The sequence below is a fragment of the Anser anser genome, assembly GCF_964211835.1.
Source record: "Anser anser genome assembly, chromosome: 1".
NCBI classification, from domain to species: Eukaryota; Metazoa; Chordata; class Aves; order Anseriformes; family Anatidae; genus Anser; species Anser anser.
Genome location: NC_139720.1, coordinates 10453428 through 10474651, shown reverse-complemented (window position 1 = coordinate 10474651; position 21224 = coordinate 10453428). Strand labels below are relative to the sequence as shown.

General features: G+C 39.1%; 1 protein-coding gene across 10 annotated transcripts in view; it reads right to left on the bottom strand.

Moving 5' to 3' along the window:
* The window catches only part of CACNA2D1 (calcium voltage-gated channel auxiliary subunit alpha2delta 1), a 415542-nt gene extending 408272 nt beyond the window's left edge, over nucleotides 1-7270 (bottom strand). For 2 of the 10 annotated variants that reach the window (XR_014578635.1, XM_083821362.1), the window contains exon 1: nucleotides 6166-7262. Coding sequence is in view for 8 of the 10 variants with exons in the window: in XM_083821362.1 (XP_083677488.1) it covers nucleotides 6166-6260 (95 nt within the window). In the remaining 2 variants the exon portion in view is untranslated. Of the gene's footprint in view, nucleotides 1-5463; nucleotides 6141-6165 lie in introns of those variants that run through there. The other 8 variants (XM_083821352.1, XM_083821356.1, XM_083821360.1 and 5 more) reach the window with 7 other exon arrangements.
* Between the last annotated feature and the right edge of the window lie 13954 nt (nucleotides 7271-21224).

Sequence of the window (21224 nt, the reverse complement as noted above, 5' to 3'; positions counted from 1 at the left end):
ACTCTTTTCACTACCAGTGTTGCGTATTTACACCTTACGTGTGAGCCATTCCTGAATCACTACTTGTTGTATTATGCCGTACTGCTTGGTATAAAAGTCATATCCTTCAAACAATATTGGCTTCAGTTCTCTTTTATTACTGTAAATCCAGAGTGAAAGAAGAATCATGCCACTATATAATGGCAATGACCAGTTTGCTATAGCAAGCAATGGCATGACTGCTGCGAAATGCAGCTCTTGGTCTGGTCCTAAAAACACAGCATTAATCAATATACTTTGAGAAAAGTGAACAGGATCAGGCTATTTAATAGATGCAACAAGAAAAATAAATCAGAGCTGCAACCTCAAATGTGAATCATTTCAGTATTCATTAATACCTATCTTTCAACAGCTGGAGATGGAAGGGAAAATCTCATGCAGGAGCAGGGTAAGAGTGACAACAGCAAAGCTTAGGGGTTGGGAGAGAAATACAGTTACTATTCTGTAGTTGATTTAAAAAAAAAAAAAAAGTACTGTGCATTTTCAAGATGCTAGATATGTTCTACCTGAATGCTGAGAACACTGAGTTTTCTTTCTTTCTAACAAGAAGCCTGATTCAGCATTTACAAAAGTATGACATCCACCTTCACCAAATTATAGTTATGGTCCAACAATTTTATTCCAGTGTTATGTTCTGGCAAATCTTTCCTTCTGCTAAGGCACATGTTTTAACAAAGCACTAGAAAACAACATTTTCTGTAGTCCATAATACTAACATTTGCCACTACCATCTTTATAAACACTCTAGGCACAACATGTATCCCAAGCATACAGGGATCAAAAGCTCTTGTATTGCTGCGAAAAAGGTACAAAACAGTCTGGGGCCCAATTCTGCTTCTACTACGTTCAACAACAAAGAGAATGAGCCATTTTTCTCTTAAACTACTAAAATGCTCTTAAACTGCAACCCCTATCTAACAGAGGTTTAAGTCAAACATCGGTTTGGAAGATAATACTACCTTGGGTAAAGGATTCTCAAAGAAGGGAAGAATAAAGAATAAAAGCATAAGCATGTCAGATCACAGTTATCAGTGGACAACCACAGACTATTTTGTTTCTTTGTTACAAAAGATTAAAGTAATAATAACTTGACCATGCTTCCATCAATTTAAAATGCTCTGCTAGATAAATATTTTTTAAGATCTGTACAACAGGCCTTCTATTTAACAATGAATACATTTCAGACTAATGTGCTGCCAAGCTCCAGCTCTCTTTCTAGCAGCTGAATTCTTGGATAAAATCATTTTGCAGGGTATGAGCAATACAGTTCTGAAAATAGCATCACTGCAAAATGAAAGATGGCAAGAACCTCTACAATGCTGATTTATTTCAATGAAATTTCATCTCTTATGATCAGTGTCTATTTTGATGTTTTCAGCTGAATTTTCATACCTAATAAAATGCAAATGTATAGAATATGCCTGTTTTAAGGCCCCAGCATAAATGTCTAGGAGGAAAACAGAAAGAATCTAGCATACAAACAAACAAACAAACAAAAAGAATAATAAAAAATACCCATTCACAATTTACATCATAAAATATGTGAAACAGAAAAATGCTTTGTGGATCCAAATAATTTGCATTTATCACCACCACATGTGCAGAGACACTCACAAAAATAAAACAACACCAATCAACAAGCTGTTCTGCACTGATCTTTAAGTATGCTTCTACTAGAAGAACGGACTGGAGTGATACTTTTAAAAATATCTGTGGTTTTATGCATCTTGTGTAATGCTCAGCATTCAGACGTGCTGCTGAGAAAATACTAAGAGGTGATACTGCACTTCCCTGGCTCTAAGTAGATACATCTTTTGGCTTTCTTTCCAATTCACTGATATGAAGATATACTTCAGAGGATTTTTTTTTTCTAATAATTAAGATTTTTAAATAGACTGGAAAATACAGTTTTCAAATACAAGGGAGCCTGATATTGTACAATCTATTAATGCAACTGCCTTTCCTAATTAACATCACCAGTAAATTTTCACAGGTTTTATGCTAAAAAATGAGATTGTATGTATGTAAGAGGTGTCAAAATCCCTAAGTATTGCAGGAGAAACAGATGAAAAGAACACTGATTCAGTCACTGATTTTATATAGAAAGAGATGCTACGTACCAAGCCCAGCAACATTCTCACCAAGACCGACACTTGTTAGGTCCATGTACACAAACCAAAAATATGAACATCCCAGTTGTGCAAGCTCTAATTCATGTGAGTCATACAGACTTCCCCGAGTTGTCCTAATGACACCGAAACAGTAAGGATGATTCATGCAAATAAGAAAAGGGAATACACAACTTCTTTTCTAAAATTGTCTCTGGTTTTCATGCCTGCATACGTACATATATGTATGTTTGTATGTATATTATTTCATCCTCTGCATATTATTTTTATCCTTAGATGTTTGACACCAATTAATCTAAGTAGCTGTTCTGTCTTGAATATAATGTATAATTTATTCTCTACTCAAATATCCAAACATATGGAAAAAGATGAGTGAGAGGGAAGAAGTGTAGAAGATACAGGAAAGAGAAAAAAATGAGTAGGGGATGAAAATCAGAGAAGATAAAATAAAAAGAGACATTAAGAATGATATAATTGCAAAAATACTACTATTTATATTGAAAGGTTTCAGCCCTGGGTTTGTCAAAATCAAAATACCTGGATTTAATTTTATTTATTTATTTATTTTATCAGAATAGCCAGACTTATCTGGAAGCAGTAGGTACATCTCTATATCATAAGTTGCTCTTTATCATTAGAAAGATCAACACTGGTAAGACATACTATGTCAAAAGTCTACTTAAGAATTACAACATTTTTAAACCATTTTTTAAACTCATGACTATCTGTTTTCATGCAGGAGAGAACAATAATAAAGAGAGCCCTATGCTACCTTTACCAGGCAATGTACAAAACTACATTTACATATTTCCTTAAATCTGCATAAATATGGATGATAAAGAAATAGATAAGGTTAGAAAAGAAGAAAGAAGTGCATTGTGTACGGTGTTAGCATTAGCACGGCTATATGGACAGGAGAACTGTATACAACAGTATTTCATATAAGTTCAAAATATCTGCAGTACTGCACGTATAATTAAAGTATTTGGACTTTCTACCTTAAAAGTAAGAGCTTGATATTCTCTGCTAAGATATAATATATCCCTAATACATAATACAATGAAAATCTTACATTTTAATAAAACCTCTTATATATATTGATCAGTAGATAAGCCTTACATCTAAAGATCAAGACATAATTGCCACTATACCTAAAATGTTAATTAAGGGAAGTCGCCAATATTTGCAGTGAAGTATTCAAACACAGGAAGCAACAAATGTGCTTATGCCACCTGCTCAGATTTTCAGTGAGAATTAAGGCTCCCATTTCATACAGCACACACCTTCACTCAAAATTCTGTGTACATTGCTGGGTAAATATATCAAAGCCTTTTTGCCGTGTCAGTGAAGTAAGATGAATCAAATGCCTGAGATTCTATCAAACTGGCACTGCTTAAACCTTCAGCATTTTTTGCTAAAAATATGTCATACTTGTGCACTGCTGTATTGGTGATAAACACTTACGAATGTTTCAGTAAAAGCACATGTTAAAAATATTTACTGATGCAGAAGGAACAGATGACTGAAGGAAAAGTGATTGTACGGTAATGAGTTGCTGATGAGATCACAAACTATACAGCCTTGAATATGCACATTTTTCATACAACAGCTGGGCAAAGCTGTTTCCTCAGAGCAACTTTTCAACAAAAAGAAAAATAGACTGAAAATAATGGGAAAAGGCAGGTCACTCAGAACACAGTGTCAGCTAATCTTCAGTTCTTCAATTATAAATATATTTTCTTTCCTTCATTCTCTTCTGTTTTTTTTTTCTCCTATTTTCAATATTCTTAGAATATAAAATATTTCAAATTAAGAGCATTCCTATTTCTGCCACATCTCTTTGTTCTTCTCCATTTGTAATCTGTAGCAGGAAACAAAACACCACTAACTGAGAAGTCTTAAAAGAGATTCCAAAAATTTTCTCTTTCACCTGTTACATCATTACATTTTGCAAAGCAGCTCTCCCTCCATCGACCTGTTGTGCTGTCTCCTAAACAAGCCAAGCCCTATTTGCACGTGGATTTAATTTCAAAGGAGAAACGTTACAATGAAGGATGGACAAGCACTGCAGATCATTTCTGCAACATTTCAATGGAATAATAATGAGAAAAAAAGAAAGTTAACAGTAAGTAGATTGTGAAGGACATGGAAATGCTATTGTCCATATTCTGAGTTACTTATTCATAGGTATAGCTTATAATTAAAGTTCCATTATATAGTATGTTTCCCTGTTAACAATTTCTGTTATCATGAGTGGCAGTAAAGGTAAATTCTAAGGGAAGTGGCAAACATGGACAGAAGTGAAAATAATTTTAAAGAAATATCATGTAACGTTATACTAAAAAGTGATCTAGACTTCTATTCGAAATTATACGACCTTTTAATACAGTCTTCTTTTTACTTCCCTAGGTTCCATATTTCTCTCTCTTAAAATTAAGTAAATCTAAGTAGAAGATAAAGTGTGATTAGTTGTGTATGATATAGTTCATCAGTTCAAAAAGAAACAGTTAAACACAGGAGCTAAAGCACAAGGAAAGCACTGATTTAAAAAGCCCAAGCTTTGTATTTTGTCACTCTTGCTTTTACATGGTACGCCTTTAAAACTGCAACACAAGAATTTTTTTTAAAGATAATTTTCCTTTCAATGAGAGGCAATATGCATTCAACTTAGAAGATATTAAGTGGTTATTTTACACTTATCTTTGTATTCCTTTTTTTTTCATTTAACAGTGTGAGGAGCATCTCTTTGAGTCTTTCATAATGGAACCGATACTCAGAACTGAATCCAATTATAACAACCTACCAGCAGTACTAATTGGTGAAAATGCATTGCTGGTAATTGCTGTAAACTCATCCTTCTGCACAGAATGAACGAGGGCAATAAATTCCACCCAGTGTTAAACAATAGGGAAGAGTATCATCAGCACTATTTTTCTTAGGTAAAATGCATTAAAGTGAGTCATCCACTTAAAAGTTACCTACTGATAGCTTTAACCCAGATTCAGGGACTAAGTGCTTAAAAATAAATAAATAAATAAGGGGAGAAAGAAAGGGGGAAAGGAAGAAAACACGGTCATTAGTCCATAGTGTTTGTATATATTTATATATTCAGTCTGTACCGAATCTCAAATATGATGCATTGGATTAATTTTTGCCCTTTCTTTTACTGCTCGCCCTCCTTGCGTGATCCTTGCACTGCTCTGGGCAACTGTTTCACGCTGGTGTGTATGCGGTGGCTTAAAGATTTCTATCTCACAGCCATGCGGAAACAAAGCCGCCTGCCCCGAGTACCCACCGGCTCTCTCCAAGGTGATTTTTAGCAAGCAACCCCTTGTAAGGCCGACGCTCGAGGACGCGTAGGAAAACACTTCTTTACTTGCTTTCAGCTCGCTAAAAAAGCTCGCCTTTTGCACATGCGTGCGCACACACGAAAGCACCCGAACAAACACATAGATAAAACAAACCCCGGAGCTGTCAAAATAGTCGCGGTGCGCCCTGGCACCCATCCCGCTGGGAGCGAGCTTCGCCTGCGCCCACACCTCGGGCACCGCCGTCCTGACTCAGGACAGCACGAAAACCCCTCCCTGCCTCTAACGTGAATGAAATCGCTCAAGTGATGGCTATTGTTATTATTATTTTTTTCCGATATTCCTGCCAGAAATAAGCCCTTTCGGGAGGAGAGGAGCGAGCTGCCCGGGAGTGGAAACTTTCCTGCGGGCGCAGCTCGCCGCCGGGGCCATGCGCACCGGGAGGGGGGCTCGGGGGATCCGCTCTCGCCGGGGCACCGTCCCCTCCTTTCGGCCCCTCTTGCCCATGCCACGGCAGCCGAAACCTCCCCGTTTCACCCCTCCGCCGCTCCCCAGCCACACTTACTTTTATTGCCCGGGGAGCGCCTTTTGTGCTCTCGCCCCAGCCGCGCTCTCCCCCGGCTCCCGGGGAGCCCCAGCCGCTGCCCCTCGCCCCTCTCGCCCCTCTCGCCCACCCGTCGGGGACTTACGTGGTGGGCGAAGGGAAGGGTCCCTCCGAGGAGTGGTTCATCACCAGGGACTGGAAAAGTGTCAGGCTAAAGACCAGCAGCCAGCCAGCAGCCATCTTCCTGATCGAAGATCGATCCCCCCCACACACACTCCCCAACCTCCTCCTCCTCCTTTTCCCCAAGTCGGCGAGACGGTAGTAATAATAAATTCAATTATTGTGCGTGCGGCGTGGGGGGGCTGTTGTTTTTTAAAGCCTCCTCCGCTCCCCCCCCCCCCTACCCCCCCCGCCCCCTGGCAGGAGGCGCAGAAGAAGCGGGTGGGAAAGGAGGAGGAGAAACGATGGAGATCTGTGGGTGGAGAGGGGGAAGAGGAGAAATAGAGGAGCGAGAGAGGGAGATACTCTACTCTCCGCTACTCCAGCAGCAGCTCCAGCTTCCTCTGATCCGCCGCCATCAGGGCTACTTTTGTAACGGAGCCCCGCTCGCTCCCTGCGTGCGCGCCTGTGCCCGGCCCTGATTTATCCCCGATCGCAGAGCAGCAGCAGCAGAAGGAGGAGGAGGAGAGGAGGGGGAAGGCGGGGTGGGGGCTCCCGGAGAAGGGAGAGGAGGAAAAACGGGGAAAGAGTTGGCGGCGGGCGGCTTCCTCCCGGCTCCTGCCTTCGCTGCCGGCCGCGGGGGAGCGGGGGCGGGCGGCGGGCCCTGGGGGGGCCGCGCTCCTTGCAAGGCAGCCGAGGAACTCCAGGCCGGGCCGGGGCTGCGTGCCGCACCTCCCCCAGGCTATTTTTAAAACCGCTTCGTGCCTTATTTTAATCCCCTCTCCCCTCCTCCGGCTAGAGCATTGGCCGCGCGCAGCCCCGCAGCACGCCCAGCCGGGGTGTGCTCGTCTATATGGGGATGTATATATGTGTCTGTACGTATATAAGAGCCTCTTTTTTCCCCGTATGGCAGTGGGAGCGCTCCGAGGAGCCTCCGGGAGGTCCTGGCCCCGGCGCGTCCCCGCAGCACCCCCGGGAGCGGGTCCCCCCCCCGGCGCACCTCTCACCGAGCAGTTTTATCTCCAGAGCCCTCTGACAGTTTTCATAGCACCGGTTTCCTCTGCCCTCCTTTATTTCACCCGTGCTTGGGTACACCAGTCTCTGTGGCAACTCTACACACTCCGTGTAAATGGAGAAACCCGGGGAAATATTTCTTTTAGTAAAGCAATTGAAAGTTCGGTGACCGTTTTGATTTTTGTTACAGTCTTCTTTCTTTTTGCACTTTTGGTAATTAGTTCAACAGGTGGAAATGAAAGAGCAGACCCGGTATTCGTGTTGTTTTCACATCCATTGTATCTCAGGGTAGCAAAATCTCGAATGTTTTAATTCACAACAATCTCCATAAAACAGAAAAGTGCTTATCTCTAGTTTAAAACTGGCAGAAGTACTAAAGCTGCCATCCACGAACGGAGAATTGAGTGTTCGCAGTGCCCAGGCTCCAGGCCAGCACGATATTTCAGTTGCAATCTGTAAACCATACAGTCACTCATCTACTTTGTTTCTGGATTGGAGCTGGCACTTTAGAGCTGGTGGGAAGAGCTCCCAGTTGTCTTCACCTATCCACCTACCTGTAGGTACGTAGGATTTAGGGTTTGGATGCAAGTCCAAAATAGCAATTTCTAAAACAGTACTGCCACCTACAAACTCAAAACAGTCTGAAGAATATCTATAGTCCAGCTTTATATGTCTTTACACGCCTTACAGCTTTGCACTATACATGGCAACGCTTCAGACACAGACACAGCTGCCCAGCTGAGCACCTCTGCTTTCCAGCGGGGTGTAGAGGCACTGATAGCCTCTGTTCCCAAGTGCAGCGGGCACCTGTAGAGCCACGGGCATGTGGTGGTTTATGTGGCACAGAGGTAGGTACCGCTTCACATAGGATGTATTGAGAGGAGATCCAGGGTGGGGGAAAGTCTTTGGCGAGTGGAGTAAATGACTGGAGAAATGCACAGGGGAAAGAGGCTTGAAATGTGGAGTAGTTCAGGTTATACAAGACAATGGCAAATTTACTTCTATGAGTGTAATTTGAGGCATCTCCTCACTCTTGGGGCCCCACATTGCTTAAGGCTAGCATTAGCTAGTATATAAAAGGCATCAATTCAGTTCTGGATATGAATATTGCCCAAAAAACATGGTTTCTGCTCCTTGCTAGGATTCTCAAGGTCAGCATGAGTTAATGCCTGAACTCTGTTGGGACCCCAACTTAGACATTATTCTCTTAGTTAGGCCCCCAAACACCTACAGTCTACTCAGTGATGAATTAACACTCCAGCCTCAGCCGATCAGAAGAAGGGGTGGAAATGCCCCAAATGGCCCCTTCCCTAACTGAAGGATACAGCATTCACCCACATCATCTGTGCTCGACAGGAAAGTGCTCATGTTCAATTTGCAGCTGAGCTTCCCCCATCAGCCCATACGCTGCTCACCAAGCCATGGTCACTGAGCTGGGAAAGAGGTGCTCTGTAGTCCCTGCGCTTAAGTGGGCGTGCAGAAAAGGGTGCACACTTGGTCAGGGCTGAGAGGGTGCAAATGGCTGTGCAAGACCACATGGGAAAGCCACTCTCACTCAGGCATACTGTTTCAACATAAAGTACAGGAGACAAATATCAAAGAACGATAACATAATAAACATACATGCATAGGGTTACACAGGAATATTTTTTTTCATCACTGGTATAATTTTGTATAAGCCCACTTGTGTTGCTGCATCCATCACTTGCAGAGCTACTTAAAGCAATAATTATTGCAACTCACTCACAATTCTAACAATAACACGTGGCTAGCAATGCAACAGTGCAATGCATGGGTGGGTTGGCACCCCAAGTAGCACAGTAAGGTCTGCATTGTGTCTGTTTCAGCAGTACTAATACATTGTAATGATAGATCAAATGTGGAAAAGATGCAGTGCTAGGGAAAATAGAGCTATTTTTAATATATCAGTATTTGAGGCATCAAATCTACTGTGCTATTTGCGACTGTATAACAAGACTCCCTGCAAGGTGCTAACCCTGCAATGAACTCCACTTAGGTGCAAGTGAATGCCTCAGGGGAGCTCACTGAAACTCAGGGATGAAGAAGAAGAGAAAGGGTGTCTATGTGCAGTTGCAACATGGAGGAGAAATATCCAGACCAACTCCAAATGAGTTAGCTGAGGTATGAGGAGCAGCCAGAGCTGGAACATGTAGCTGAGCAAGGGCTACCTCTGTGGCATTCATGGGAAGACAGATCTGTGATACACAACTCAAGTTCAGCCTGCAAGCTTTACAGGATTTACAAGCAAGCTTGGACTGGAGCCCAGTTTTGAGAAAAGCTGGAGTCAAATGACAGTTTTCCTTCAAAATTAAGTGAGGCTTGAAGCTGGCTTTTGAATTTTTGCCTTTATTTGAGTCTGAAAATCAGGCAGCCAATGCTGAAGTACAAGAAAAAAGAAGTGCTCCAAGAGTAATATATTATTTACTATTTTCTCACCCTTTTGTTCCACATTATAATTAAAATGCTTAAAATGCATTTATCTGCCAGGTATTTAATAAAGATGCAGAATGTTTAGAAATGTTGACTTCATCCTAAAAACGCGTGGATATAAGTGCATGGATTGTGCTCAAATCAATTCCCTCAAGCTTTGACAGGAAGGTGTGATTGACTTAATACATAATACTAGCAGAATTAAGGTTCTTAGTATTTCTTCATACTTCCATAATCCAGGGGAAAAAAAATAATAATAATTTCATCATGAAACTTCTAAAAGCCTTTAAAATATCCTAAGTGATCAATTTCTTAAAATTTGATGATTAGACTATTTCCATATGCTGACACGTTTCAAGCAATATTTAAACATGTGGTTTCTACTTCACAATAATGTTGCACTGCAATTATTCTCAGAATTCATCTGTGTTGAGGTTCCTAAAGATCTATTATGGCTGACAAGTCTTTTTTTTTTTTTTTAAGAACTTAAATATGGACTTGAATGAAAAACCACAAAATTAAATCTTTCTTCGTTCTTACTTCATCTCATTTTAAATTTATTACCTGTCATATCTGACCGAGACCTTTCTTTGAAGGCACATAGGGATGACCGGGATTAATATAATGACAGGGATCTTAGAAAAAGGTTGCTTTGCACCTACTGAAATTACTGGGAATCTTTGAATTGACCTTGGTTGTCCATATGTCAGAAATAAAAATTCCTATTGCAAAAATACAAAATTCATTTTGCGTCAGTCTTCTTTTCAGTTCAGTATAACAGTAACAAAAATTAAATTATGATTAAGATTTTGTCTTTAATTTCAGTTTCTGGATCTATTGTTTACATTTTCATAAATGATTTACACTGTCATAAATCCAGCATAAGACAAAAGAAGCAGGCCTTCTGTCTGTTAACAATTTTTTTAAGAAACAGATTTTATGTTAGAACCAGATTCAGCATTTTACTAATCAGTGTTGTAATGAAACTTTGGGAAAAAGGTGGTGTTTAACTTAACATATATAGTGGTTATAGCACTTTTGTGAATAGATAGCACACAATGACCAAGTGTCCTTTATTTATTTATTTATTTATTTATTTATTTATTTGTTTTAATTTCTTATTTAGATCAACCAATCAGTAGTGGCTGTTATTCTCCATGAGCAGTGTTGTAAATGCACTTCACAACTGTGGTTGGGACAGGTACTTTGCTAGATGGGACCCTAGGTCTCACTCAGTTCATCCAAGATGTGCTTCCTAAAATACTTTAAAAATGATGAGAGGGTCTTAATCAATGCCACAGAAATGCCAGAATACCATTTTATTCCTGGCAAGTCTTTATGTGTGCATGTTATACAGGGCAGGAAGGGGCAATCTTGCTGAATAATTCTTATTGTTTGGTTGTGCAGGGCTGAGAAGACAGTGCAGGCTGCCTGATCATAAATTGTAATTTCAGGAAAGAAACCTCCTATGTAAATCTGCACCAGATGGAAAGGCAGGATCATTGCAAGTGAGCAGAATTGTTTTCTATACTTGAATTGGATAGCATTTTGTATTAGAAAAACTGTGAGCTACATCAAGTTGCAAGGTAGTCAATACTGTTTTGTTCTCAATGTTATTTTGTTCTCACCCTTGATTTTAATCATGCTTAAGTAAGTTTGTTGAATTTAGTAGTAAAACTTTCCCTATCTTGTTATTGTTGTGAGATTATTTTCAGATCTGCAGAATATGTTCATCCTCATTCTAGTCACAAGAGCAGGATCACATGCATTTTCACATTGTGAAATTTTTTTTTTTTGTGTGTGTTTTCTTTGTTTTTGTTTGTTATGTTTTTTTGTTTGTTTTTGTTTTATTTATTTATTTACTTGACATTGCTGTTAAAATAGCAACAAGGGATAGTTTGGGATAGCTTAGTATTGAAACTTGTAGCCCACCATCAGAAATATTCTCTTTCTGAATACTGAAGAAAACTATCTTAAAGCAATGTGCCAGGCATGTAAAACATCATCCGTTTAAGGAGGAAGCATAACATAAAATTCATTCAATTGTCATTGATCCTAGTACATCTACACGAGGAACTGCAGTACTATGTGGAGATAGCAGTTTGATTTTGACCTGTTCATCCTGATGTTATAATGCCTTCGAGTCTGGAAGGAAAAATGAATTTTTTGTTCAAGCATCACTGTACGGTATTTCACTGTGTAATGTAGAAATGCTCGTTGTAAATCTCATACTGATGTTGTGACACTATTCACAGAAAACCAGTCTTGTTGGAGGAAACCCTCAATTATAAATGTTAAAGCATGGTATGTTCTGAGCTTGTAAAGAAATATAACTTCTAAGAACAGTCTTATACAAGTAACATATATGCCTTGTATAAGGAAGTGATTGAGTGACACAATATTTTTGTACAACCTTGTCTATCTTCCTCCCTGCCCCTCATTTATTTTAACTTAGTTTATTCTGTTCTTTCCATTGTCTTTAGGCTGATACTTTTTTTTTTTAGTTATTTGTTTGTTTGTTTGCTCATTTGTTTGTTTAATATATATATATATATGCATTTATTCTTTCACCTCCAAAAGCAGACCAGTCTCTCCCGAATTTACTCACAACCAAGTTTTCGCCCTGTGAGTGTCATCTTTATTCCAGCAGGTTTTCTACATGTAAGAATGCTACTGTCCTGAAATCTGGGATCTTGCAACTTCATAGGAATAAAAAAGGGTACATTGTCCCTTTGGAGTGAGGGTAGGACAGCTGTCCCCTGAGGTGGCAATCAGAATAATCATACCAAGCCACTTTCAGCCAAATGCTGTGAATCCACCTCAGTGTCTCATAGCTGGTTAACCTCTGTAACCTAATTAACCAGGTGGTTATGAAAGCTCCATTCTGAAGTTATTGCTGAGATTATAACTAGCAATATTCCTGCAAAAGAAAACTGTTCATCATGTCCTGCAGAACACTTAGACTGGCTTTCCTGGCAAATGTCCTTGTACTGTATACTCGTCTTTCATTTGTAACTAATCTGTTTAATGTAATAGCAGAAATAGGGATACACTGTCATTTCATAAATGTTAAATCATGAGCTTTCATTTTAAATGTTTTTCTAAATTGCAAGTAATTGTATTAAACACAACCTTGCTGTACATTTGTACATGGCTATTTTCTACCAATTGCAAATACTTAACCGAACACTACTATTGGTTTTTACAATTGTGTGCTTCTACAAGATGCTGAGTTAAGGAGAAAATTCAAGCCGATGTAACACAATATTATGGAAGATTTAAGTCCTAGGCAAAAAGTCTTATAAGGAGCCTGTGACAGAGAAAACAATTGAAATCAATCTCCAGAAATCTGGGAGAACACCTGGAACCCATTCATTTCATTTATTTATTTATTTGTTTGTTTGTTTTTTTGTTTGTTTTTATAGTAATTTCTCCACAGCTCTGACAACCAGGTGGACCAAACTTGCCCTCAGTGATGTGCTCTCATGCAGTCCAAGAACAGATGCAGCTTTTGGAAGTCAAAAATGAGAGCCAAGTCTTAGTAGGAAAGTTGTATCTGATTCCCTGCTTTTCGCATCATAGTTTTCACTGTTCATATTCTGCACTTGGTTACAGAATGGACCTCCTACAAGGAAGAAAAGTTTCTTTTGTCTTATCCAATAATTAACAACAGTAAGTACTGTGCTTTTAGTTAAATAACTCTTAAGTGATTTGTGCTCAAAGCTGAGAATGACAGCCTGAGAGCACATGAGCATGGGTATCTTTGGACAAGAAATTGTGTACGAACAAAGAACGGCATTTCTCAGACAATTGCCTCCAAGAACCTTTTACAGAGTGATGCTCACATTCAGTGTGGACCAACCTTTTGATGTTTTTGAGTTTAACAGCTAGTCAAAACTAGGGGTCTCAGCTCCATTTGTAGTCGACAAGCACATTGACAAGCACCTCCAGTGAATGATACATCTCATCTTAAAACAGGTGGTTTGAGATGGTATCAGTCTCCTGCTTGATCCAGTTTATAAAATATTAACGATACAAAAATAATTCAGAAGCCATATGAGGCAGGGAAGAAATGGAAAAAAAAAAAGTGGGAATGGAAGATAATAGTGAAAAAGTAAGAGTTAAAAACAGGAAAGTATAAATTGTGAAGGAAAGGTATGTATGTGGAAATAAAGACAAAACAGTAAATTCATATATTTTAAAAGGAAGACAAAAAAAAAGGAAAGAGTGAAGTGGGGAGAAGTAGAGTGAAACAAGGAAACAGAAGAAAATGAGAAGGGAAAAAACAATAGGAAGATGAGATATTAAAAGGAAGGAAAATAGTGATTAAGTGGAAGAGATACGGGTAAGTGAGAAGAATAATAAAGAAGTGGAAGGGGAATGCTGATAGAGGTTTGGACTACCCATACTGTTGTGCAAATTTCTCTTCATTTTAATAAAAAAAAAAATTACAAATTAGAAGTCTTAAAAGGGTTAAAAACACACACACACACACACACACAAACACATATATTCAGCAAGTCTTTGAGTATGTCAGGAGAGACTGCCATGACTTTGCCATGACTATGCTGTGATTGATGAGAGGCCAGGTGGCCCTGTTATCTGGGAGCGGGCACAATCTAATATGCTTTGTCACTAAATAGAGATTAGGAGCTCAGATAACGGGGTCCATGTTGCTTTGGGTTTCGGAGCACAAGGCTCACTACTTGTGCTGAGGGTGAGGGCAGGACTCATTTACTGCTGTTTCCAATGCAACATACCTCAGTCTGATAATAGTGTCTGCCACACATTTTACACTAACTGCAAGACCAGTTTAAGGTAAACTTGCACCACTTGTACTACGTAAGTACACATAGTTCCTAATGAGAGTTGCTGGTGGGATAGATTGGAGATGTTATGCCAAGTACCCTTAAGAAATAATAAAATAATAAATAAATATTTATAATATTCCTAAGCCTGAGAGCAGAGAGGTTCTCTCATCCTTTTTAATGATTTATTTACAATCTTTAATTGGAAGTTCTTAAAAAATCCAATTCAGTTTTAAAGTGAAAAGGCAAAAGATAAAAGAAACTGTAGGTAAACTTGCACATCTAGTCAACCCCAGTCTACAACTAAAATTAAGGGATTGATTTAAAAGTTACATTTAAGCTTCTGCTGTCATTTTAGCAGTGAGTTTTTTTATGTTGTCTGAAAATGTAAAGTAAAATTCTTGTATGTGCCCTTGATATCCCTGCAAGTCTAATTCTTTCCAGAATCATACCCCATTAAACTAAGAAATAATGATGTCAGTTATTTATATGGGTTGATACCCCTTCTATTGCCCACACTATTTTACAAGCCATAATATATCAGTATGGCAATGTTAAGCTCCTGTGTTATAATTGGCTCTGTAGAGTCTGTGGCTCTATGCAAAGCAAAAAGGGCAGCTCTGTACAATCCACTCTGAATGCTGGGATTAATTATATTGTAGAGTTCATATTGCACTTGCAGATGTTATTAATTACTGCCACTCCCATTTTAATAGCTGTTTCCATAGTAACTATGAGAATTTAAAGAAGGTGAGAGGGGAAGTGAGTTCAGTAGTTTTATTCTAAAAGGAGGAGGACAAAGGCAATCTGACCAAAAAATTAAATAAATCCCCAAATCCAAAGCAGTGCAAGATCAACAAAAAGTAATAACAAAGAGGAATGTGGAAGTTTTCAGATGATACCAATGAATTTAAATAATCAGTTAAGTTAGCAATCTGTTTCGACTTGATCCTTTGAAGTTTAATCCTAGACTTTTTGGTACAGTCTAGAAAGTCCTGTGAAGTTACAGTGCATGCAGTACAAGTACCTATGTCTGTCTCCAGCATCACTGGTTTACTAGATACAAGCACACTACCACTGATCCTGGTTTAGAACTAAAAGTTTTAGAGACATAGGTCTGCATGCTCCAAAGAATTAAGACTATTAATCATAAAAGTTAATAACTTTTGTGAATTCTAGATTAACCAAGTGACTGTGTCTCCTAAAATTGAAATACAGCTCTTTACATTGACTATTCAGTATATCTACAAGAACACTAGCAAAGTGCATCAGCTAACGTACTGAGCATCTATTGTTATCTTCAAATCATCTTGAAATTCTGTCTTTAGACAATTGCTGTTGGTTAAAAAGTATTCTGAAAATGTCTAGATAGAACCTGCTGGTAAATAGAGATAGTGATAGCTTATATCTTCTCATATAAAAGTGAGAATAAAAGCAATTATTGATAAATTGCAAAGTATTGCGTCTCAAATATATTGTGTGAAAAAAAATAAATATTTTGATATTTCAAAACAATATGATGAAATAACAGTTTGAAATATTCCCTTTTCAAAAGGCTTTTCAGGTATATATTAGCATTTCTACTGTTGGTTCTTAAAATAATTAAAACTAAAAGGAAACAGAGAAACTATGTTTATTGATAAAATCCATATTTTCATAAAAAAAAACCTCCTTTGCTTTTGGAAACTGCTAGCACTTTGCCTGTAAATAATGTAAATTTATCAAACTATAATTCTCAAATTTTCTTCTGAAAAGTGGGCTGTATGCATTCCATCAATGGCTGTGACAGACAAATGTCCAATTCTACCTCCCTAGCGTACAGAAATTCTTTCCCTTTTAAATGCAGATGACTTTTTACTACGAAGAGAATCCCAGTGTTCCACATGCACCCATCTGTGTTCAGTGAATAAAATAAAACCTTCCAAAGGAGATAAGCATTTGTCCTGTGCACTGCATAAGTGCTGTTGAAATCTGTTTTCAGAGTTTGAATAGGTCAGAAATGGTGCCCAGTTTGTGACTAATCTTCTCCAGAAGGGTACATAGCACCTCAACTGTTTGTATGTATTAATAGTCCAGTATTTAAAATTGTCATCACGATATCTAGATGGATGGTAGATACCTAAAGCACATGGTAAGTATTAATAATCCAGGTCATAATATAATAATTAAAAATATAAAAATAGAAGCTGTAAAAAAGGGTTCAATATTTAAGAGGATAAATCTGGACAGAGAGTTTTCCTTTTATAACACAGATCAACATTTTTGCAGTGAGCTGGGAAATTCCTTTTGGACCAAAGCATGTTCTGCCTCCCACGCTGCACCTTGCAGTAGAAATCCTCTTTGAGGAGATAAAGTTCCTCTCCACAAGAAGCTGCTGCTATTTTTTCATCTGCCACCTTTTACTGGTTGCACATACACACTACCTTTAGGCCAGCTGAACCAAATCTTGCATTAGGTCACACCGAAAAATCACCTTGTAGCCTCCCTGGAGGTTGCCTGAGAGCACACTGAGGTACCTGCTGAGAAAAAAGAGCACCTTTGGTAGATGGGATCATTGTTCATTCCTCCCTGGAAATAGAGTTCCTTTGTTTCATTTTGACCTTGGAAACAATTTCTGCCCTTATCTAGCCTTTTTCTTCTGGCCAGTCTTCCGAGGTCTGCTTTCTAGGCATAAAAAGATATGAGAGGGAGATCATTTCTGAAAACATGAAAAGTCTGAGGAAAACATTGAAAGGAGGATATAACCTTGAGAGTACCCGGGTAGAGAAGGCAGAAAACCTAATGCAGGGTCAGAAAAATGGAAGGAAAAGGATTAATTAAAATGCACTATAAGAGTTTTGAAGATGAAAAAGGCATATAAGTACTAAGTATTTTTCTTTGTAACAGAAGCTCTGCTCAAAATCAATGGGGAAAGCATGGCTTTTATTTGAGTGTCAATTTGCATATTAATATTGTGATAGCATTATGCAATAGTATATAAGACAGATTGGGTAAATAAAGGCTGTGACCAAACATTTCAGCTTTTCCCCCACGTCTATTCAAAATAAAACTGGCAGAATGTCACACTGTAGGCTTGTCCTTGATTTGTTTCCAGTAGAACATTAATTGATGTGTTACCATGTTTTGATATGTGATTTACAAGCTCTATAACTCAAGGGGTGATTACAGCCAGGCTAGCAATCTGTATGCCAAGCCTCATTTCAGTGAACTGTCCTGGGTATTTCACTCAAGAAATCATGGCTTTCTAAAAGTGTGGGAGACAATATTAAGCAGTGGCAATCAGCAGCACAGTTTTCTGTTGGTGCAGCGGGAGGGAGTGTTTTGAAATAGCTAGTGCATCTGCTTGGTAGCTATTTTTTTCTCAAGCTGGAAAAATCTCCAATGTTTCAATACCCACATGTACCCAATGTTTCAATACCCAAAAATGTAGAATTCTTCACAAAAAAAAAAAAAAAGGCATTTTTAAAATCTGCTTTCTGAAAGCAACTAAAAAGAATGGAAGAAGAATATGTAAAACCAGAAAAACAATCCATTTTCTTCTTCCCCAGTACTTCAAAAATTGCTTTGCAAAACTCTTGGTAATGAAGAAATTTTTGAGTTATAGTTTCATTCCTATGCAATCTACAGTGGCTCAACTATTACCCTTAAATACCAAAGCTGGTAAAAAAAATCTAGCCTATTATTACATTATTGCACTACCCTCTGTTAAAATAATACCATCTATCTATTTCATGTTTCATCTTGTTTTCTAGTATTATTTCATTTGCTGAAAGATGCTTAACAGGACAAATTTTTAGAAGCCCTTTTTTATTATTTTTATCTTTTTAATAATTCTGCTTTGTTAAAGGAATTGTAGAGAGTTTATATATCAAAGAAAAAGCAATATGTTGGTAAGTTTGTTCAATTGAAGACTACCTCCAGTACAACAGCTTTACAGGTTAATTTCCCTTCATTATAGATCATTTTAACTCACACGTAAAAATTAAATAAGAGATGGTATTAGTACTGAGCAGAGTACTAGAAGCTGGGTAAGCCAGATTACTCTAATGTTGCAGAGTGAAAACGGGCATGTGTTGGCCACAACACTGTGGAGCAGTGGAGCTTCATTTTAAGTGAAGCAACTGGCAGCAGTAAATTTTTGATAGCAAAATATGTTGTATATATAAAACACCAACTAGTTCATTATGTCATACAAAGACAGTACATTCAGCCTGCTCTCTGAAAACTATGGCTACAACGTTTCAGATCTTGGTTTATCCAAATTAAGGGGAACACCATTGCCCTCTTTCTATCAATGGGGCATGTTGTCATTTCACTGAGATCCTGTCCCATTGTAATCCTTTGTTTAGCATCATTTCAGGACTTGTTGCAGTTACTGGTTATGGTGACATTGCTTCACTAATGCCTTTTGCAGTATGCACAATTCCATATGTACAGGAGCTGAGTCTATTGTGTTTTGTACAAACTCATATATAGTGCCAAGCCATTCTCCATCATTGCCAAGCCACTCTACATTAGACTTGAAAAGTCCTGGCAGTCGGGTGAAGTCCCTGGTGACTGGAAAAAAGGGAAACATCACTCCCATTTTTAAAAAGTGTAGAAAGGAAGGCCTGGGGAACTACAGACTGGTGAGCCTCACCTCTGTGCCTGGAAATATCATGGAACAGATCCTCCTGGAGGCAATGTTAATGCATGTGCAGGACAAGGAGGTGATCTGAGACAGCCAGCACAGCTTCACCAAAGGCAAACTGTGCCTGACCAATCTGGTGGCCTTCTGTGATGGAGTGACTGCATCAGTTGACAAGAGAAGACTGATCAATATCCTCTACTTGGACTTCTGTAGGGCCTTTGATATGGCCCCACACAACATCCTTGCCTAGAGAGATATAGATTTGAAGGGTGGACCATTTAGTGGATAAGGAACTGGCTTGAAGGCCACACCCAGAGAGCTTTGGTCAATGGCTCCATGTCCAGGTGGAGGCTGGTGATGAGTGGTGTCCCTCAGGGGTCTGTCTTGGGACCAGTACTGTTTAATATCTTTATCGATGTCATAGTCAGTGGAATTGAGTGCACCCTCGGCAAGTTTGCAGACAACAGCAAGCTGAGTGGTGCAGTCAATACAACAGAAGGAAGGGATGTCATCCAAACAGACCTGGACAGGCTGGAGAAATGTGCCCATGTGAACCACGTGGTTCAAGGAGGCCAAGTGCAAGGTGCTGCATCTGGGTCGGGATGATCCCAGACAGGAGTACAGACTGGGAGAAGAATTCATTGAGAGCAGCTCTGAGGAGAGGACTTGGGGTGCTGGTGGATGAAAAGTTTGACATGAGCTAGCAGCGTGTGCTCGCAGCCCAGAAAGTCAACTGCATCCTGAGCTGCATCAAAAGAGGCATGACCAGCAGGTCGAGGGAAGTGACTGTCCTCCTCTGCTCTGCCCTTGTGAGGCACCTCTTGGAGTCCTGCATCCAGGTTTGGGGCCTCCAGTGCGAGAAAGATATGGACCTGTCAGAGTGGGTCCAGAGGAGGGCCACAAAGATGATCAGAGGCCTGAAGCACCTCTCCTATGAAGAAAGGCTGAGAGAGATGGGGCTGCTCAGCCTGCAGAAGAGAAGGTTCTGGGGAGACCTTATTGCAATCTGTCAGTACTTAAAGGAGACATAAAAAAGATGGAGAACAATTTTTATTATGGCAGATAATGATAGGAAAAGGGAAAGTTTGTTTTAAACTAAAGGAGGGGAGATTTAGATTAGAAGTTAGGAGGAAAATTCTTCACTCAGAGGGTGGTGAGGCCCTGGCACAGACTGTCCAGGGAAGCTGTGGATGCCCCATCCCTGGACGTGTTCAAGGCCAGGCTGGATGGGGCTTTGGGCAACCTGGTCTACTGGGTGGTATTCCTGCCTATGGCAGGGGGGTTGAAACTGGATGATCTTTAAGGTCCTTTCCAACCCAAACCATTCTAAGACTCTATGAAATTAAGAACTAGAAGTTTGACCTCAAGAGAAGCAGAGGCATTATGCAATTAGGTTAAGGAAAAATATGACATGCCTTTCTTTGACTATGTTATTATAGCTATGACATAGCCTTTAAATCTAAACAAATTATTTCATGTTTTACAAAATGCTTCAGAAGAGAGTGTGAAAGTAATTAAAGGTATAGAAAAAATGTGATAAAATACAACATGGATTTGCCAATGACTTGATCATATTGGATTAAGCTGATATTTTTCTTTGATTTTTTGGACAAGGGAAATGAAATGCATCTAATCTATCTGGACTTTAACAAAGCACCTAATACAACTCCTCAAGGAAAATTATTAGCTAAGATAGAGAAGTCAGGGATTACTACAAGCACTTTAAAGTGGATAAAGAATAGACTTCAAAGGGAAAAAGTGAAATGTTGAGGTAAAATGTTGGTTAGACAATTACCTTAATTATTAGATTAGAGACTTGCTCCATATACAGTTTCAATTAGTAATCTTGGCTCATGATTGTCCTGTTAAAATTGGCTGATGACACAAAGGATTTGCCAGTGTAGGGGAAGGTCAACCATCACAGAGGATGAAAAAGATGACTCTGATGATGGTAGCAATAGAGTATGACAGAAGGAATGAAGTTAAGGAATACTATGAAAAATACATATATGCTGGACATATTATCTGATTACAGGATGACTATGAGTCATTAACGTTAAGTAGATTCCAAATAATCAAATATAACCTTGTAATCTGGTTGTGCTTCTCTATATTATTTCTAAAAAGCACTTGAATTCAGTC